The sequence below is a fragment of the Spinacia oleracea genome, chromosome 5 (assembly GCF_020520425.1).
Source record: "Spinacia oleracea cultivar Varoflay chromosome 5, BTI_SOV_V1, whole genome shotgun sequence".
Lineage (NCBI taxonomy): Eukaryota > Viridiplantae > Streptophyta > Magnoliopsida > Caryophyllales > Amaranthaceae > Spinacia > Spinacia oleracea.
Genome location: NC_079491.1, coordinates 31954083 through 31971945, shown reverse-complemented (window position 1 = coordinate 31971945; position 17863 = coordinate 31954083). Strand labels below are relative to the sequence as shown.

Genomic DNA, 17863 nt, shown 5'->3' with positions numbered 1-17863 from the left:
GCGCGTAGTTCTAGCTAGAATAAGTTCTAGGATGCCAGAATTTAATAGATATGCCCTGAGGTGGTAGCATATTACTTAACCGGTCAAATGAGTGAAGTATTATCATTATTTTCGTCTGCCGTTTTTTGTTTGCCGTAAGTCGCGTAAAAAATGAAATTCGACTACTTCTTGTATGGCTATATTTTTTGGTGAGCCTATTTGGATACGTGTTGTACCCCCCAAGTGTTCGTTATTTTTCCGTTATGTGTGGATAAAATGACGAGCACTTCTAAAAAATTTAGGCAGGCAGAGAGTTTCAACGCCCAGGCTGGGGCGTCAAAGATTTCGGCGCCCAGCCCTGGGCGCTGAAAATGATTTCTGGCGGTCATTTTTGACGTTTTTCTTCACGTGTTCTTGCATTTATTTCTTTTTTTCGTTTTAGTGTTATGCCCTTTTTTTGTATAAAAATTGATTTTGACGCTATTTCGGAGGCTTTTTTGAGTGTTAGCGTGAGATGCATTTTTGTCCGGATTATTTTTTTCTATCCGTGACTCGAAACGGCTTTAAAAATGGAGTTAGGGTAAGGAAGATATGAAAATCTTTGTGTAGGCTTTTGGGTGGGTTCAGGGTATGATGGAATTATGTTTTATGAATCTGTTTTTTTTTTTGGTAACATTTGCATTGTTTTGGATTTTGATTTCCTTTGATTTCTTTGGGTTGCATGGATTGACTTTTATGATGACACTGGTTGACTTTTTAGGTTTTGGGGATATGAACGGGATGGTGCGGTTTATTTTGTGGGTTTTCGGGAACTGGTTCCCATGGCATTATTTCAAGACCGAATGGGCCTCGTTTGTTGGGCCTAGAGTGGGCCGCCTCTTTATTTTTGTATTTTTGCAAGTACATTTAGTGTTTGCTTAGTGTTAGAATAAATTTTTAGGGGAAATATTACGCCTTTATTAATTTGGAAAGTAAGGAAAACACACTGAAACAAACTTGACCTATATTCTAAGGGGTCTTAGGACCATCTAAAGTCTTTATTATTTTTCTACCAATCTAAAGAACTACTAGGCGCTTTTTACTACGGTGCTCTATGTGGCTCAAGCCTTGGGTTTAGTCTCGTAAAACTTTGGTCCTTCACCGGTACTCATCTTGAATTCTATTCCTTTTGCATTGACCCACTGATATGTCTTCACCCATCCGTTCTCGATCTCTTCTAGTGTTGATGCAGGAGCGATTAACCGGGTTGGATCGAAACCTTCATCTTGTAAAGCTAGGGTAGTCGTCACAGTCTCGTCCTCCATAGGCCTCGATTCGTTAAACAATGTCCATAGAGCCTGGTCGTCCAATATTTCAGCTGTTTTAGTCTTGGTGAGGTGGGGTGCCTCATCCAAGGTGTGGCAGTCATAGAAGATTTCAAATCCTGGTTTTAGCAAGCCATCCTGAACGAAGGGTTCAGGGAAATCACAGCATGGGTGTCCTTCTCCTTCCCGAACGAACATCCCGTTAAGGGTTCTTTGATATGGGGGAAGGAGGGTGGTTTGTTTGGCCTTGTTAAGGCGTAGCCTAGACAGGCGGTCAGCAATATCTTCCTCCGTTTGTTCATAGCCTAAGCCAAAGTGAGTAGATTTTTTGGGTAAAGGATGGAATGCGCATTCCTTCTTCCTTATGCCCAATGGGGTTCCAGGGAAATAACCTTGAGCTAACAGCATTCTAGGGATGACTCGGGATGCATGCGGGTCTAGGAATGCTGGATCGTAATCTTCGATGAACTGGATTGTTTCTTCCATTTGAAACCCGTAAAGGTCGTCTGCAGTTCCGGCCGTTCCAACCATAGTACAACTGACGTCGAGAGGAGGGGCGCGGATTTCTAGTATTACCCCGTTATGGTTAATTTAACCATTTGGTGCAAGGTAGAAGCCACACCTCCTAAGTCATGGAGCCAAGGTCGCCCCAAGAGGAGGTTGAAAGTGGGCTTGATGTCAATTATTTGAAACTCCGTGGTGCGTGCCACAGGCCCGGTTTGTATGGTAAGGTTGATTTTTCCCAACACAGGCCTTCGGGAGTTATCATAAGCTCGTACCCCTTGCGTGGAGGTTTGGAAGTCATCGTTTCCTAGCCCCAAGCAATGGGCGGTTCGCAATGGGCAAACATTGACCGCCGAACCGTTATCTACGAGCGCTAGGGGGATGTTTTGTCCTTTGCATCCAACCACTAGATAAAGGGCTTTGTTGTGAGCACCCCCCCTCTTTGGGCAAGTCTTTGTCAGTGAAAACTATGGCCTTTTCTCCGGCATGTCTCGTGACATGGATAACCAGTGAGTCAGGTGTGATATCTGTAGGTACTGAGATGAGGTCGAGTGAGCGAATAAGCTTTTCGCAATGTTCCTTTGAAGTACACATGAGATCCCAGATGGTAATCTCGACCTTGGTTCTTTTTAGTTGTTTCAAGAGAGGATTTTCAATGACTTCTGCGACGGTGGTGTGCCGTCCATTCTCAGGAGTTTGCCTAACTGGGATATCGTCCGTAGGAGGTGGGCGAATATCCAGTTGGTATATTCTTCCAGATCGGGTGAGGTTGTCGACCTCGGGCTCCTGAGGGGTGGTGTCAATGAGAGCATGCCCGGGCCAAGTTTCAGTAAAGAGGTCCTCGCCCGACACTTGAGATAGGTAAATATCTTCAGCATCATCATCCCACACACCGCACACTTCCCTCTCGATTCGATCCATAGGGACCACAATGAGTGGTGCACCTTGAGGTGTAATATACACCGTGGGGTCGAAGTTCTCTGGTTGGTCGAGAGAGATGTGACAAGAGCCGAGTGGGCTCTTGTTGTTGTTGGGTTTTCCAACGTTAGGGAGAGGTATCACGTCATCCTCTATCATGTCCTGGATCGTATGTTTTAGATTCCAGCTCAGTGTCATGCCCATTTCCTTGATGGAATTTGCAGTAAGTACCTTCAACCCAATATTTGCCCTTGACAGGAGGGTCACGGGTGGGGCCTATAGGTCTCAACTTTCCTTGATTGGTTAGTCTTTCAAAGGCTTGTACCAAAGTCGACCCGAGTGGGCAAACTTTCGGTCTCGGACCCATCTTCCAGGGCTTCTTCAGGCGGGATTCTCCTCTACGGCATGGACTTCTTGGGCTTGGGATGTGTTGCTCCTGTTGTAGGTATTGCTTTTGTATGCGGGTTTACTTTGTATTGTTTTTGCGAGATCATCCTCGATCTTTATTCCCACATCATAAACTCTTTTGAAAGTGTCAAGTCCCAGGTACCTAAGGTGCTGTCTGTAGGCCGGGTCCAGGCTGTCAATGAATTTTTGGACCAATTCTGTTTCGGGAGGCCTATTGATTAGCTGGGCCGCCTGATCCCTCCATCTAGCAAAGTAGGTTGTGAAACCCTCATTTTTCTTTTGGAAGAGAACTTCCAGCTCGCGCATGGTGACTTGAAAATCCATGTTCGACGAGTATTGCTTGATGAAGACATTGACAAAGTCTTCCCAAGTGGGGAAGAGCTTAGGGTCCTGGTGATAGTACCATTTGAGCGGCACAGGTTCCAAGGACAAAGGAAAGGCAGGTAAATACATGGACTTGTCCACGCCTTTCAAGTTCATGGAATTCACAAAGCTCAATAGATGATCACGGGGATTGTCCGTGGCTTTAAACTTTGGTAAGTCAGATGAACTAAACTTTTCTGGTAGTTTGCCAGGAAAAGGTTCAGGATCGAGGGAGAAGTACTTGCTCCCCATGGTTTGCTGTAGGACCATTTTTTCAATCCTCTTCTCTTTATCGAGGTCGTTTTTGGCTTGTGCAGCCGCTAAGGCTTCGTTTTCCATTTTCAGTTGGCCCATGAGTCGGGTCATTTGAGCCATCTGCTCTTGCAATTCTTCGATGGACATGTTTGAGGGTGCGAATCGAGGTTAATTGGGGAAGCGGAGATCCTTGAAATGAGGGATGACGCACGGAGCTTGGAGTCACTAAACCTGGTGTTGGCGATGTATCTTTGAGGCGCACTAACCGTTGATTTCCTGATCGGCACCAAGTGGCAGGACCAGTCCTATGCATAAGATAAGCTAAAGTTTAGGTCCCAAAGTTACAAGTATTACTTAGTCTAGACTTCGACTCTCTCTATTGGTTTTTCACTCTTTCTTTTGTTGGTACACTTTTAGTTCTTTCTTTGGTCATTCTTTGGATTTTCGAAACACTTGCCCGTGTGGCATTCATAATTATTAGCATGTTCGGTTTTGGTGCCGAGCATTGTCGTCGTAGGAGGCCTAACAACGACACAAAGAGTTATTTATTTTTTATGAGTCGCTTTTTAGAATCGAGTGCTTTTCTTACGCCCTCGTAGCAATTCTTTTTACGAACGGTTTTTTTGCTACGTATTTTCCTTTTGCGCGGGCACCGAGGCTGCTGCGCCTGACCATAAGGCCAAGCAGCAACATCAGCGCCCAGCGTAGGGCGTGAGAAATTCTGGCGCCCAGCCAGGGGCGTTGAAAATACGTCCCTGGCTGATTCTCGTTTTCTGTTCGCGTCTACTTTTGTTTATGCGACTTCGATTTTGCGTGCTTTCCTAATAACGTCCTTTACGCGTCGTGCAGCGTTTGTGGGATTCTTTTCAGGCCATCCCGAGCGTCGCTTATTTTTGTGGCGATCGTTCGGGTTTGCGGAACACGTATTTCGGTATAACTCTTTGGCAAATTGGTTTATGAATGTTTGGGCAGTTTTTTAAGGTCGTTGGTTTTTCTAGGATAGTTTGTCACACACAATCATATATTTCGCTACACATAACTAACATTCCATCATGAGGCAATAATAATATGTCATGTAGTTTATGATAGGCTTCAATGGGTAGTTATTTGCGCCTGGCTTGGTACCGCTTCTATCGTAGATCCAACACATGCCCCGGTCGAGGTAGTGTCTTCAACAGACGAATTTTGCTCAAGAGGCCAACCCGCAAGTGCAAGCCAAGGGGGCATGCAGGCGAGAGGGACCTAATGAGCGAACGATTGGGTTTGGCACGGGTGTACTACTAGCGAAAGTGCCGAGTGGACAACATTCGAAGCGTATGCACCCCCCGGTTGGCGATGGGTATCCTTAGTCCCGACTCCCGAGATGAAACACCAAGGGAGCCAAGATTCGTTATGCAGTTCTGTCCGTTCACATTAATATGCTGATTTTCAGGTCGTCCCAACTTGATGGGGAAATAAACGCGGGGTAGGATCGTTTCACCCTTCGGCTATTTTGATTACCTACAAGCACGAGTATCTCCTTCACTATCCCCAGTGGAGTCGCCACTGTGAGGGGGTCGAAAAAGCACGAGGCTAATGCGTGACCTCGCCCCTCGTGGGTGTGACGCTTCTTTTTGTCAAATCAAGTGTAATTGGATTTCCTGTGAGTTTACACCCAATTGACTAGTAATATAAGAGTCGCCATTCAGTTTTTAACGACAATGAGAAAAACTGACAAAACCCGGTTATCGTGACATAAAGGGAGTGCAATTATGTTTGACCACGACGGCCGTAGGTTCCCTTGTGATCCCTGGTGGTGGGGATCGCTCAACGTACACCCGCAGGGTAGAGATTGAGGGTTCGGGGGACTGTAACTACCGAGAGGAGTACTCTCTCTTCGATAACTCCAGAGGCAGGATATCCTTACTAGCTCAGCATAAATAATTGAAGGGACATGCGTTAACTATTAAACTAATCTGATTTGATTTTAATAATATGCAACATATAGTACTAGATTGAGCGCGATTATCTGATTTAGATTGTTTTAAGGGACCTAGCATGATAATCCATTTTCCCAAAAATATCATATTTATTAAGCGTGATCGAACAATCAGATTTTAGTTAGTTTAACAGTTCATAAAAGGGCGAGGAAAGCAATTAAACCATGGAAAAGGGACACATTACGACGCACCCTTGAGAGGTGCGTCACGTTTCTCAGAAAACTAACCACTTTGACTTTGCTATTTCTCCTTTTATTTAACGAATCTCAAATTATGGGACAGGATACGTTCTGTTCGATTTATGGATCGATTGCGATAGAACGCGTGATCAGTTTTGCAGCGTGAGGCTTAGGCTTAGGGGTTTAGAGTCAATACTCAGAATAATAATTGTGTGTTGTGTGTCCTTTTCACGTCGAACTTAAGGCCCTATTTATAGAAAAGAGTTCGTGGAAAGATAGAATTGTAGAACTCTAATCCACGAGGAATTAGGAAAAAACACGTACCAGGTATTTTCAGCGCCCAGGCCTGGGCGCCGAAGATTTCGGCGCCCAGAACCAGGCGTTGAAAATAGGATCTGGGCCTTTTTTCTTAGTCAGATTCGGATTCCTAGAATCCGGAGTATTTGAGATTTAATTGAGTCTTTTAGTGCGTATTAACCTTGTGACGGGATGCGTCTGGGCCCGTTACGAACTCTAGGCTCGTTAGGATTTTAATTAATACGTGACTCTTACTTTCGAATCATATTAGGAATAGGATTCATTCGCAATTTCTATCTCATTTAGGATTTATGTTGGAGTGCAACACCTAATTCAGACAGGTTTCTATCTTTTATGACTTGCCACTTTTAACAATTACCGATTACAGCAGTTGCTATTTTTAGCAGGTTTCCATAAATAGTTATAAATAGCAGGTTTCTATAAATAGCAGGTTTCGGGTGAAATGAAAAGGGGAATTGAGATTCGTTATTTTATAGGAGATGCGTTGTCAAGTGGAGATTTATATTTTCATCATTGAACCTTCCCTTTCGGGAATGGGGACAAAAGTAGGTGTCTACAGTATTACTTGGCTGATAAAAGGTATCCAGATCGAAAAGGTTATCTACTACCATATCCAAAAATAAGGTATCACAAGTCACAATTTGAGTATGTGCCTCCAAAAAATGACCGAGAAACTTTTAATAGATGGCACTCGTCTCTTCGAAGTTGCATCGAGAGATCTTTCGAAGTTTTGAAGCAGAGGTGGAAGATACTTACTAAAATGCCACAATTTAGTATTGAGACGCAAATACAAATTATGGTTGCTACATTTGCACTACATAACTACATTAGAATAAATTCTCCAAATGATCCCCTTTTTCGAGTGTTAGAGGATTATCCAAATTTTATACCCTCATTCGAGCTTCCTGATGTTCATGTCGTTTCAAGTGGGAAAAATGGAGAGAGTTGTACTAAAATGAAGGTTATCCGTGACCGTATTGCTGATGATTTATGAAAAGCTAAAAGAAACTTTTAATTATTTTAAACTATATTTAACAAGATCGATTTGACGTTATTTATTTATTAAGAGAAACAATGTAAGTATTTTACTTTTATGTGTATGAAGTCTTTCTTACATTACTTTGATATTTGAGCATGGTTACCTAAAACTAATCACGTTAATGAATAGAATTTTTTTCATTTTTGAAGTAAATATATTATTTTTATTATTTTTTGTAACTTCAACCGCTACTTTTGCCAAACACTCATACTATCAACCGCTACCTTGACAGCTAACCTCTACCCGCTACTCGTTGACCGCTACCCGCTACTCTGATCGCTACCCGCTACTTAACCGCTAAAAGCTACCCGCTACCGCTAGTTTTGCCGAACAGGGCCTATAACATTATATTAGTCCTATTATCATGAACATATCTTTGACAAAATAATTACCTTGTACGGAGTGAGAAATAACAGACCCAACATGAGAAACCATTATACAATGTATATCATCATTGAAATATTCTTTTACCATGAAAAACATTGATTACCAATTAAAATAACACTGATATAATCTTGGGGAGAAACCGACGATTGATCAAACAGATAAAATTAAAAGGAAAATCAAACCGTCACATAAAACATGACATAAAATAAAATTGGAGCATATTAAAATAACATGTGTCCAAACATGGCAAAGTATTTCAAGAATTTCATACCCAAATTCAATTAAACACATACCTTAATAACGATTGTCGGCAACAAAATTCAATTAAACACATACCTTAATAACGATTTTCGGGTTGCCAATATTTCTCAATTACTCAGTTGGTTAGGGTTGGTGCTGATAACGTGTTATGAAATTAGGGAGAAAAGGGAGAGAGGGGAAGAGAGATTCTGACGGTTATGATCTTATTCTCATTAACATAATATGTACACATACGTACATTATATAGGATAAGGATGTCAAGGGTATAATGGGCATCCACAATACAATATATTTATAACATTTAGTAATTAATTACGAATTATTAATTATTAATCATTTAGTTATTTATTATTTAGTTATTAATTATTAATTATTAATTAAGAATTATTAATAATATTTACTTCTTTCTGAAGCTTTTCCATGTGTTTCATGTTAATACGGTCTAATCGACAATGCCACAGATAAGTGAGATATGAATCATTTTTTTTGGCCTTTTTATTATTTGTGTTATAAACTTGTTTGTCGTGATCTAGCACATAAGTCCATTGACTAATGTAGCAGATCCATAAAACATCTCTTTAAAAAAAACGAGCAACTATTGTCTTTTATTTCAAAATTAAATCCCTTAACATCCTAGCAAGAAACAAAAATGATGTTTTTAGTAATACTTGGAGCATGAAAACATTCTTCCAGTTCCAAAACTAGCCCGGAGGGCGACGTAAAATAATAAGTGCCTACAGCTAAGGCAGCAATCCTTGCTCTATTTTCCACTCGTAGGTCGACTTCTCCCTTTCTTAGCTTTCTACTTCTTCTTAGTCCATGTGGTTGGAGAATAAGTGTGAGTCACAACCTGTATCTAATACCCAAGAAGTTGAAAAAGAAAGTTTACAGTCTATAATGAAAATACCTGAAGATGGAACGACAGATCCGTTCTTCTGATCTTCCTTATGCTTCAAGCAATCCCTCTTCCAATGCTCCTTCTTCTTACAGTAGAAGTATTCAGATTCAGATGTGGGTTGGCTAGCTTTCTTCTTTTCAGAATTGGTGCTGCCACTTTGCTTAGATGGGCTGACTTTCTTGCCACCTTTCTTAGCATTCCTCTTCTTACCAAATTTCTTGAACTTTCCCCCACGCACCATAAGCATATCTTGCTTATCACTTCTGATCGTCTATTCAGCGGTTTTAAGCATACTGTGAAGCTCGTGAGCGTTTTAATTGTCCAGACTATTCATGTTGTAGTTCAGTTTGAACTGATCATACCCGCTATGAAGAGAATGGAGGATGGTGTCTCCAGCCATTTCTTGAGAGAATTGTTGATCCAGCCTACTCATGTTCTCAATTAATTAAATCATCTTGAGAACATGTGGACTTACGGGATCGCCCTTCTTGAGTTTGGTGTCAAGAATTTCCCTATGGGTCTCGAATCTTTCGACTCTAGCCAGATCTTGGAACATGTTCTTCAACTCACTGATGATTGTGAAAGCACCTGAGTTGATGAACGTTTTATGTAGATCTGCACCCATAGTAGCAAGCATTAGACATTTCACATCCTTGTTGGCTTCAATCCAACGATTGAGGGCAGTCTTAGTGACCCCGTCGTTAGCGGCTTCGGACATCGCCTCATTTAGGACATACTCCTTTCCTTCCTGTATAAGAACTATTTACAAGTTCCTTTGCCAGTCAAGGAAGTTTTTCCCGTTCAACTTCTCCTTATCGAGAATTGATCGAATGTTCAATAAATTGTTGTTTGTCATAATTAAAACTACAATTTAAAAGAATAAACAAATAATAACCAATCATACATGCTCTTGATAAATTTAAATTCTAGCAAACATGCATAACTCAAAATTTATTAAGCATTTTATTCAAGTTTATGTGTTTCGTCAGGTGTGAATAAAATGAATCCAAGATCCTCAAAATCATTAAAGAATTAAGCACATTATGTATTTGACTTAATTCTAAAGTAATTTAGGTAAGCAAATATGTTGCTAATAGTCTATAAACTACTCTTGATTGATAGGTACATCTAAGAACTTTATTAGGAAAACCTATCACATTTGCCCAACATAAAAGGACTCCTTACTTATATCGTTGAGCTCAACCAAAATCAACAAGTACTCATAACTAATGAGTACCTTACCCCTTTGAAATCAAAAAGTAACACCTCGCTATGGCGGAAAACTATTACGGAGTACTAGTTGATTTAAAGGTGAGAATAAGTGTTATTTGGAATGACACCTTTTAACTCAATTTTGCACTTTGGAACATAAGGCTTTTACTATGTTGGTTAGATTTAAGTGAACAAAAATCCTTAGTCATGCAACATAATTGAGCCACAATCTCATGCATAATATCAAGACGTATTCAAAGCAATAAATATCTTAAAACATGCATAAGATTAATTGTGATCTAGTATGGCCCGACTTCATCTTGAAGCTTCAACTTTAAAATCCGTCTTGAAAATGAATTGGAAACTCCGTTCTTGAATTTCACCATGGGACGCACCATTTTCATCAAATATGACACGTTACATGTTACTAGATAGCCTACAATTACAAATCTACAATACATGTTACTCCTAGTTTTTGGTACACGCTTGTGCTGTTTCAAAAGTTAGGGCTAATACATTACTCCGTCGAAAAAAATAAAGGACATACACAGATACACTGATACATTTAGGTAGCTTTGAAAGTGCTAATTTTGGGCTTGGTTTTCCATAGATTACGACATTTACTCAAAGGTATTCCCTAGTCCCTACTTCCCTTTTTTTTCTTTACTTATTGGGTCTCCTATTTAACTTTTTACATTGAGAATTTTTTTTATATATTATCACATAAATACTTTAATATTCTATTAAAATTTATGTCTTAGGATTATTTTAATCAATTAAATTCATTATAGCATTTAATCTCTCACAATTTTCCATTGGGGCATTAAATCTTTTTCATTTTCCTAATGTTGGATTTTTTTATAAAAGTAAAAACATTAAAAAAAATGTAATTTGCCATGTTTAAACACACAAAAAATTGAGAAATCTCAATACACATTAATTAGTAATTAAATCGCGTGCAAAATATTAAACATAAAGAACAAAAAATACCATAGTCATGCATATTATTCGTTTCGCCTAGCTTACGAATATTCGCGATACGATATACGATTCCGATGCAAGGTCGTATCGTATAATACGTTTTCCAACTAATTCCCGAAAAGCTATTAAATGAATTTCCGATTCATTTAATCCGGTGATCTGTTAAGTGTCATTGGTGTGACCTTGTAGGTTCAGTCAAGAGTAAGCTGTGAGTTTAATTTCCATTAGAACTCACTGATCGGAAGCATTGCTCCAGCTAGTTGTTCCGATCACTTGATCTCACTGAATTAATTGTTCGCAATTAATCTGAACATATTTCCTTAGACTTAATGCACCTTGGGTGAAGCACATATTTCCTTCAGTTATTTGGAATGACACCTTTTAACTCAATTTTGCACTTTGGAACATAAGGCTTTTACTATGTTGGTTAGATTCAAGTGAACAAAAATCCTTAGTCATGGAACATAATTGAGCCACAATCTCATGCATAATATCAAGACGTATTTAAAACAATAAATATCTTAAAACATGCATAAGATTAATTGTGATCACTGATCTAGTATGACCCGACTTCATCTTGAAGCTTCAACTTCAAACTCCGTCTTGAAAATGGATTGGAAACTCTGTTCTTGAATTTCACCATGGGAAGCACCATTTTCATCAAATAGGACTTGCAATAAATAAACTAATTACAACAAATTGATGGTACGCGGACCATATTTAAACAAAAACTAGGTACATCATAAAAATTACAAATTTTGCATCCCAAAAAACTAAAACCTCAAAAAATTCATAGTTAGGCTTCGAATTTGAGCATTTTAAAACGCCTTTTACATGCGGAATATAATATAAAAACATAAGATTTCGATCAATATTGACAAAATTGCCGAAATCATGTGAACATATAATTAAATAATCGCATGAATTTGCCATTAATTACACCAAATTAATTCACCCCTTCAATTCTTTGCAAATTTATAAAATTTAATCCATGTTAACGTAATTGGTTAAGAAATTAATTAGAGGCTCGTGATACCACTATTATGTTATGAACAATCTAATTGACATGCGGAAAAACCATAAATAGCCAGAATCCAAATTAATTGTCACATAATCAATTAGCATAATTTAGTATACATAGTATGTGATGCGTGCCTTTCCTAGCTGCTTTCTGAACCGAACAAGAACAAGTATGGAGCTCCAAATGTCGCCCTTTTTCATAGATAGTCCACATCACATGTGTATGCACTCGGGAACTCACTATAAGTGATAGGCAATAATATTGAATTTGTTGAATTCAAGTTGTGTGCAAATTTATGATCATGTATCACATATTTATAGGAGAATATAATAGTCATATCCTACTAGAATTAGGATTACTAAAACCCTTAGATTTATGATTTAAGTTTATCCTAAATTCTTAGTCTTTTAGGAAAATCCAAACACTTAAGTATTAGGATAATCATAGTAGGATATGACTATTCAAGAGTTAGTAAAAAAAAAGTTTGGTGAGGCTTGGCACAATTTTGGGCCAATGTATCCAATTCATCTTGGTATGAATTTCAATAATTGCTGACTGCTGTACCCGGGTACAGCCAGCTCTGGCTATACCCCCCAAAAACGACGCGCTCATATTGTTTGTTCATTCTTGTCGACTGTTTGTTCTTTTTTATTGTACTATTTGTTCATTCTTATTGTACTGATTGTTCTTTCTTGTTGTATTGTTTGTTCTTTCATGTTGTTTTTTAAATTTATCATCAAATTTTCATAATTGTTGTATTTTTTGTTATTTCTTCTGGAATTTTATGTTCTTTTTTATATTGTTTGTTCTTTCTTGTTTATTTGTTTGTTTATAATAATCATATGGTTAATGTTCATAATTAAATTCTTCATTAATCTTTTATTCTTTCTTTTTGTATTGTTTGTTCTTTCTTGTTGTACTGTTTGCTATTTCTTGTTGTTTTTTAAATTCATTCATCAAACTTATTGTTGTATTGTTTGTTCTTTCATGCTGGCTTTAAAATTCATCATAAAATTGTTCATAATTGTTGTATTGTTTGTTCTTTTTTCTGGAATTTTATGTTCTTTTTTATATTGTTTGTTCTTTTTGTTGAATTATTTGTTCTTTCTTGTTTATTTGTTTGTTCATAATAATTATTTGCTTTATTGTTTGTTCTTTCTTGTTGTATTGTTTGTTCTTTCATGTTGGCTTTAAAATTCATCATAAAATTGTTCATAATTGTTGTATTGTTTGTTCTTTTTTCTGAAATTTTATGTTCTTTTTTATATTGTTTGTTCTTTTTTGTTGAATTATTTGTTTGTTCACAATAAATATATGGTTAATGTTCATAATGAAATTGTTCACTTCATTGGTCTTTTATGTTTTTACAAGCGCCTATATTGTTTATTTCTAAATAAATAAATAAATGTTCATTTCCAAAATAGTAAATGTTCATTACAAATAAATAAATAAATATTCTTTTCCGAAATAGTAAATGTTCATTTCCGAAATAGTAAATGCTCATTTTTGTAGTGTATTTCCAAATAAATAAATAAATGTTCATTTCCAAAATAGTAAATGTTCATTCCAAATAAATAAATAAACGTTCATTTTCGAAATAGTAAATGTTCATTTTTGTACCGGTATTTGTTCTTTCTTGTTTTATTGTTTGTTCTTTCATGTTGGTTTTAAAATTCATCATAAAATTGTTCATAATTGTTGTTTTAGTTGTTCTTTTTTCTGGAATTTTATGTTCTTTTTTATATTGTTTGTTCTTTTTTGTTGAATTATTTGTTCTTTCTTGTTTATTTGTTTGTTCACAATAAATATATGGTTAATGTTCATAATGAAATTGTTCACTTCATTGGTCTTTTATGTTTTTACAAGCGCCTATATTGTTTATTTCCAAATAAATACATAAATGTTCATATCCAAAATAGTAAATGTTCATTCCAAATAAATAAATAAATGTTCATTTCCGAAATAGTAAATGCTCATTTTTGTAGTTTATTTCCAAATAAATAAATAAATGTTCATTTCCAAAATAGTAAATGTTCATTCCAAATAAATAAATAAATGTTCATTTTCGAAATAGTAAATGTTCATTTTTGTACCAGTATATTAATGTTCATTTTAAACAACACAAAACGACATCGTTTTGGATGGGGGTACAGCCAGCTTTGGCTGTACCCGGGTATAGCCAAAAATTTGCGGAATTTCAAATCAAGCCCAAAGAACATGGATTTTATGGGCTTTATTTTTGACATGAAGCCCGGACTAAATAGTCTGATCGAACCTACATTTCGAATAATCTTTTTATAAATTCGGACAACATTTTTATAAATTTGTAACACATTGACGGTCTAACTTTTAAATACACTCATGTATCATAGATTTGGATGAATACCAACATTTTTTGGCACGCCTCCTATGTTTTTGACGTATATAGTACCCCTTGATAAGTTCAAAGATTTTTTTTGCTTTTTTTTTTGACGGTGGAGTTCAAAGATTGACTATGCTGGATAATAAAGATTCAAATATAAAGAAATAAGTATTACAAAGTACTCTGTACATAATACAAGTAATTAAATTTGACATTTGACTTGGGAAAGTTATTGATGGGAGGCTTAACTTTGAATTTTGCATTGGAATATTTTACCTTAGGATGATATTAATAATTACTATGAGTATTCTTTAACAATTTGATAGAGGTATGAGAATTTTTTAAAAAAATACCGGTAATTTTTGTGTAAGACCGCCTTACCGGAAAGATCATTTTGAGTGCTTAACTAATTGGTTTAATTTCTTAACTAATTAGTTTTAGTTGTTAACTTATTAGTTTCATTGTTTAACTAATTGGTTTTAGTGCTTAACTAATTAGTTGCAGTGCTTAACTAATTGATTTTATTCTTTAACTTATATGACACCAAGGTAGTCTTTCGTGTAAGACCGCCCTACATAAAAGTTTGTCAATACCGTATTTTATTATATAAAAAAATGTAGAAGAGATATAGCAGCCATTACGGGTGAGCTTATTATGCGGGTACATGTAAGAAATTTGATAACAAAATTCCGAAATGCAAAGTGGAGTAGCAGGGAATCATTTGTTATGCAGTTTTAAGGTTGAGGAGCCACCTCTGTGGTTTCAATTTCTGTTTTCTCTTGAGATTCTTCTGGTTCATTGCTTACAGTTTTCTCAATCTTCGAAACCCGAAATATTGCAAGATGGTTGTCCCCTGCCAAAAATGTTTTAACAATAGTTGATTTTGATTGTAAGTTACATTAATTAGTTGATATTAACTAGGGACATTGAAATAGATGGATATAAGATTATAAGATTATATTGGATTACCAAATGTGAGTAAGCTTCCGGGGGGTACAACGGCCTTGGTACCGGGTACTACTCTTGTTTCATTGATGTAAGTCCCATTTGTGCTATCTAAGTCACTGATTAATAAACTCCCTTGTTTGTTCTGAATTCTAGCATGCATCCCTGAAACTGCACAACCAATTTTATTATTTTCCATTACTATCTTTTTATTTCTTCATTCCATATCACAACCAAATTTACCAAAAATAAAATATTCTTATTAATTAATTAATGGGAGACTTATATCTATTATCTTATACGTACCTGTGGCAACAGGGATGACTATATCTGCTTTCCCAGCTTGTCTCCCGATAACCATTTCATCACTCTGCTCAATTCACACCCATAAATATATACTTCATCTGTTCCGGAAATATCGCACCATGGTTGACTTTTACTTATTTAAACATTACTTTGACTCTTAATATCTCAAATTGTGTGCAATTAAAAATTATAAAAAATTAATATTTAGAAAATATACATCGATATGAATCTAAAATAACCCCACATGACAAAAATTTCGTTACGTACAAATCACAAAAAATTGTCAAAGTCGTAGTATGAACAATGTAAAAAACAAATGGTGCGATATTTCCGGAACTATATATAAACCTTTTTTTTAATGTTTGCTTTTTTAGGACTTGGGGTGCCAAGTATATAAACATCAATTTCATAGATTAAGAAAACCAAAAAGTAATCAACTTACAGATAAAATTTCATATGCACCTGGCATTGCAACCTTAAAACCTATGTGCTTCCAGTCTCCATCTCCTACAAAACAATGAAAACATACACAATTACACATACACATACACATACACATACACATACACATACACATACGTATGGAGTAAGTAAGTACTTCCCTCCGTCCCTTAATATTTGCATCGTTTTGACTGGACACGCTTGCCAATGCACAACTTTAACCAGTAATATCTTTAACTACATATTGTAAAAACTTATAAAATATTAATATTTTGAAAATATATATTAAGATTAAGCCAACAATATATTATGTACTAACATTTATTTTCATATATTAGACATAAATTAGGGTCAAAATGAATTATGTGAATAGTGCAAAAAGTCAAAACGGTGCGAGTATTAAGGGATAGAGGGAGTAATTAAAGAATGAGAGGTTCGGAGTTAAGACAATGCGACAACTTATTCCAGACCGAAGTGAGTATAAAGAATAAAAAAGTACTGACCAACAGGTTCAAGAAGCCAGCCTTGAACAACATTACTAGCAGGGGAAGCTTCACCTTCAGAAGAAGCATATACAACTCCAACCTTGTTATTCCTTTCATGATCTGGGAATAATATTAATGGCTTTATCATTCTCATACATTCCACTTTTCGACCAGATTCATAACCAAACATTGAAACTTTACATTGTAAAATTGTTGGTGATATTGAACTTGAAGGAGAACAACAACTTCTTTCGGGCTTACAAATCTTTGCATAACAGAGAGATTTACCAACAATTGCTTCCATTATTATTTTCGGAGTATTCTTTTCTATCAATTCATTTTATTTTCTTTTATCTTATGTGGCTAACATATTTGGATAGGGAGCTTTTTGCTTGTGGCAAGTGGCAACCATTTATTGCTGCTTTTTGCTTGTGTGATAGTGATATGGATAACAAAATCTTTTTGCTCATTGCAAATGGTTGGATTTGGTTCAAAGGTTAGGATTTTATCAGAAATTTAAGTAGCTACTACCAACAACAATAGGTTAAGTAATACTCCGTACAACTAATTAATCGTCATAGGTGGTACATATGAGGTGTTAGACTTAGCGGTTAATATTGAGGGTCTGTATATAACAGGTCGCGTATTCGAATCCCCCTTTCCCTTTACAATTTGCATTGCCCTGGTGGAGTCGTGGCTAAAAAAAGAAGGCATGTGTGATGATAACATTAGTATTACTCCCTCCGTCCCTTAATACTCGTACCGCTTTCCTTTTCGGGTCGTCCCTTAATACTTGCACCGCTTATATAAATGGAAATATTTACCAATATTATATTATTTCTCACACTTAGCTACTACCCCCACCTACACCCCTACTCCCTACAAAAACTCATTTAAAAATCCAACCCCCTCTTACCACTCCCCACCCCTTACACATTCTCCACTAACTATATTAAAAAAATACTCCGCTATCAACTAACACCCATTAAATTAATAAGTCAATTCAAATGTCTTAAACTCCGCACCGGTCAAACCGGTGCAAGTATTAAGGGACAGAGGGAGTATTTTGTTTGTCTTATGTAATACAGAGTACATTCATTCATTATCATTACCCCCATTGCCTCAAATAGGCTCCCCCAACAAGCGAGGTAAGGAGGGGTCGGGTGTACGCAACCTTACACCTGCAGTTGCAAAGAGGTTGCTTCCAATTGATCCAAAAGCGATAACGGTACGACCATCTTATATTTCATGAAAAGGAAGCGAAGAGGTTTAAGAGTCATTTTGATTTAGTCCATTACATCCCACAGCCAAAAAAATA

The 17863-nt window shown here is 36.7% G+C and overlaps 1 protein-coding gene across 1 annotated transcript; it reads right to left on the bottom strand.

The window, feature by feature from the left end:
- Nucleotides 1–14950: 14950 nt before the first annotated feature.
- Nucleotides 14951–16924, bottom strand: LOC110798614 (uncharacterized). The gene is made up of 5 exons (XM_022003806.2): nucleotides 16564–16924; nucleotides 16062–16126; nucleotides 15620–15683; nucleotides 15338–15484; nucleotides 14951–15221 (listed from the first exon to the last, which is right to left on the bottom strand). The coding sequence occupies exons 1-5, from the start codon at nucleotides 16847–16849 to the stop codon at nucleotides 15103–15105; spliced, it is 681 nt and encodes a 226-aa protein (XP_021859498.1). The 5' UTR covers nucleotides 16850–16924; the 3' UTR covers nucleotides 14951–15102.
- Between the last annotated feature and the right edge of the window lie 939 nt (nucleotides 16925–17863).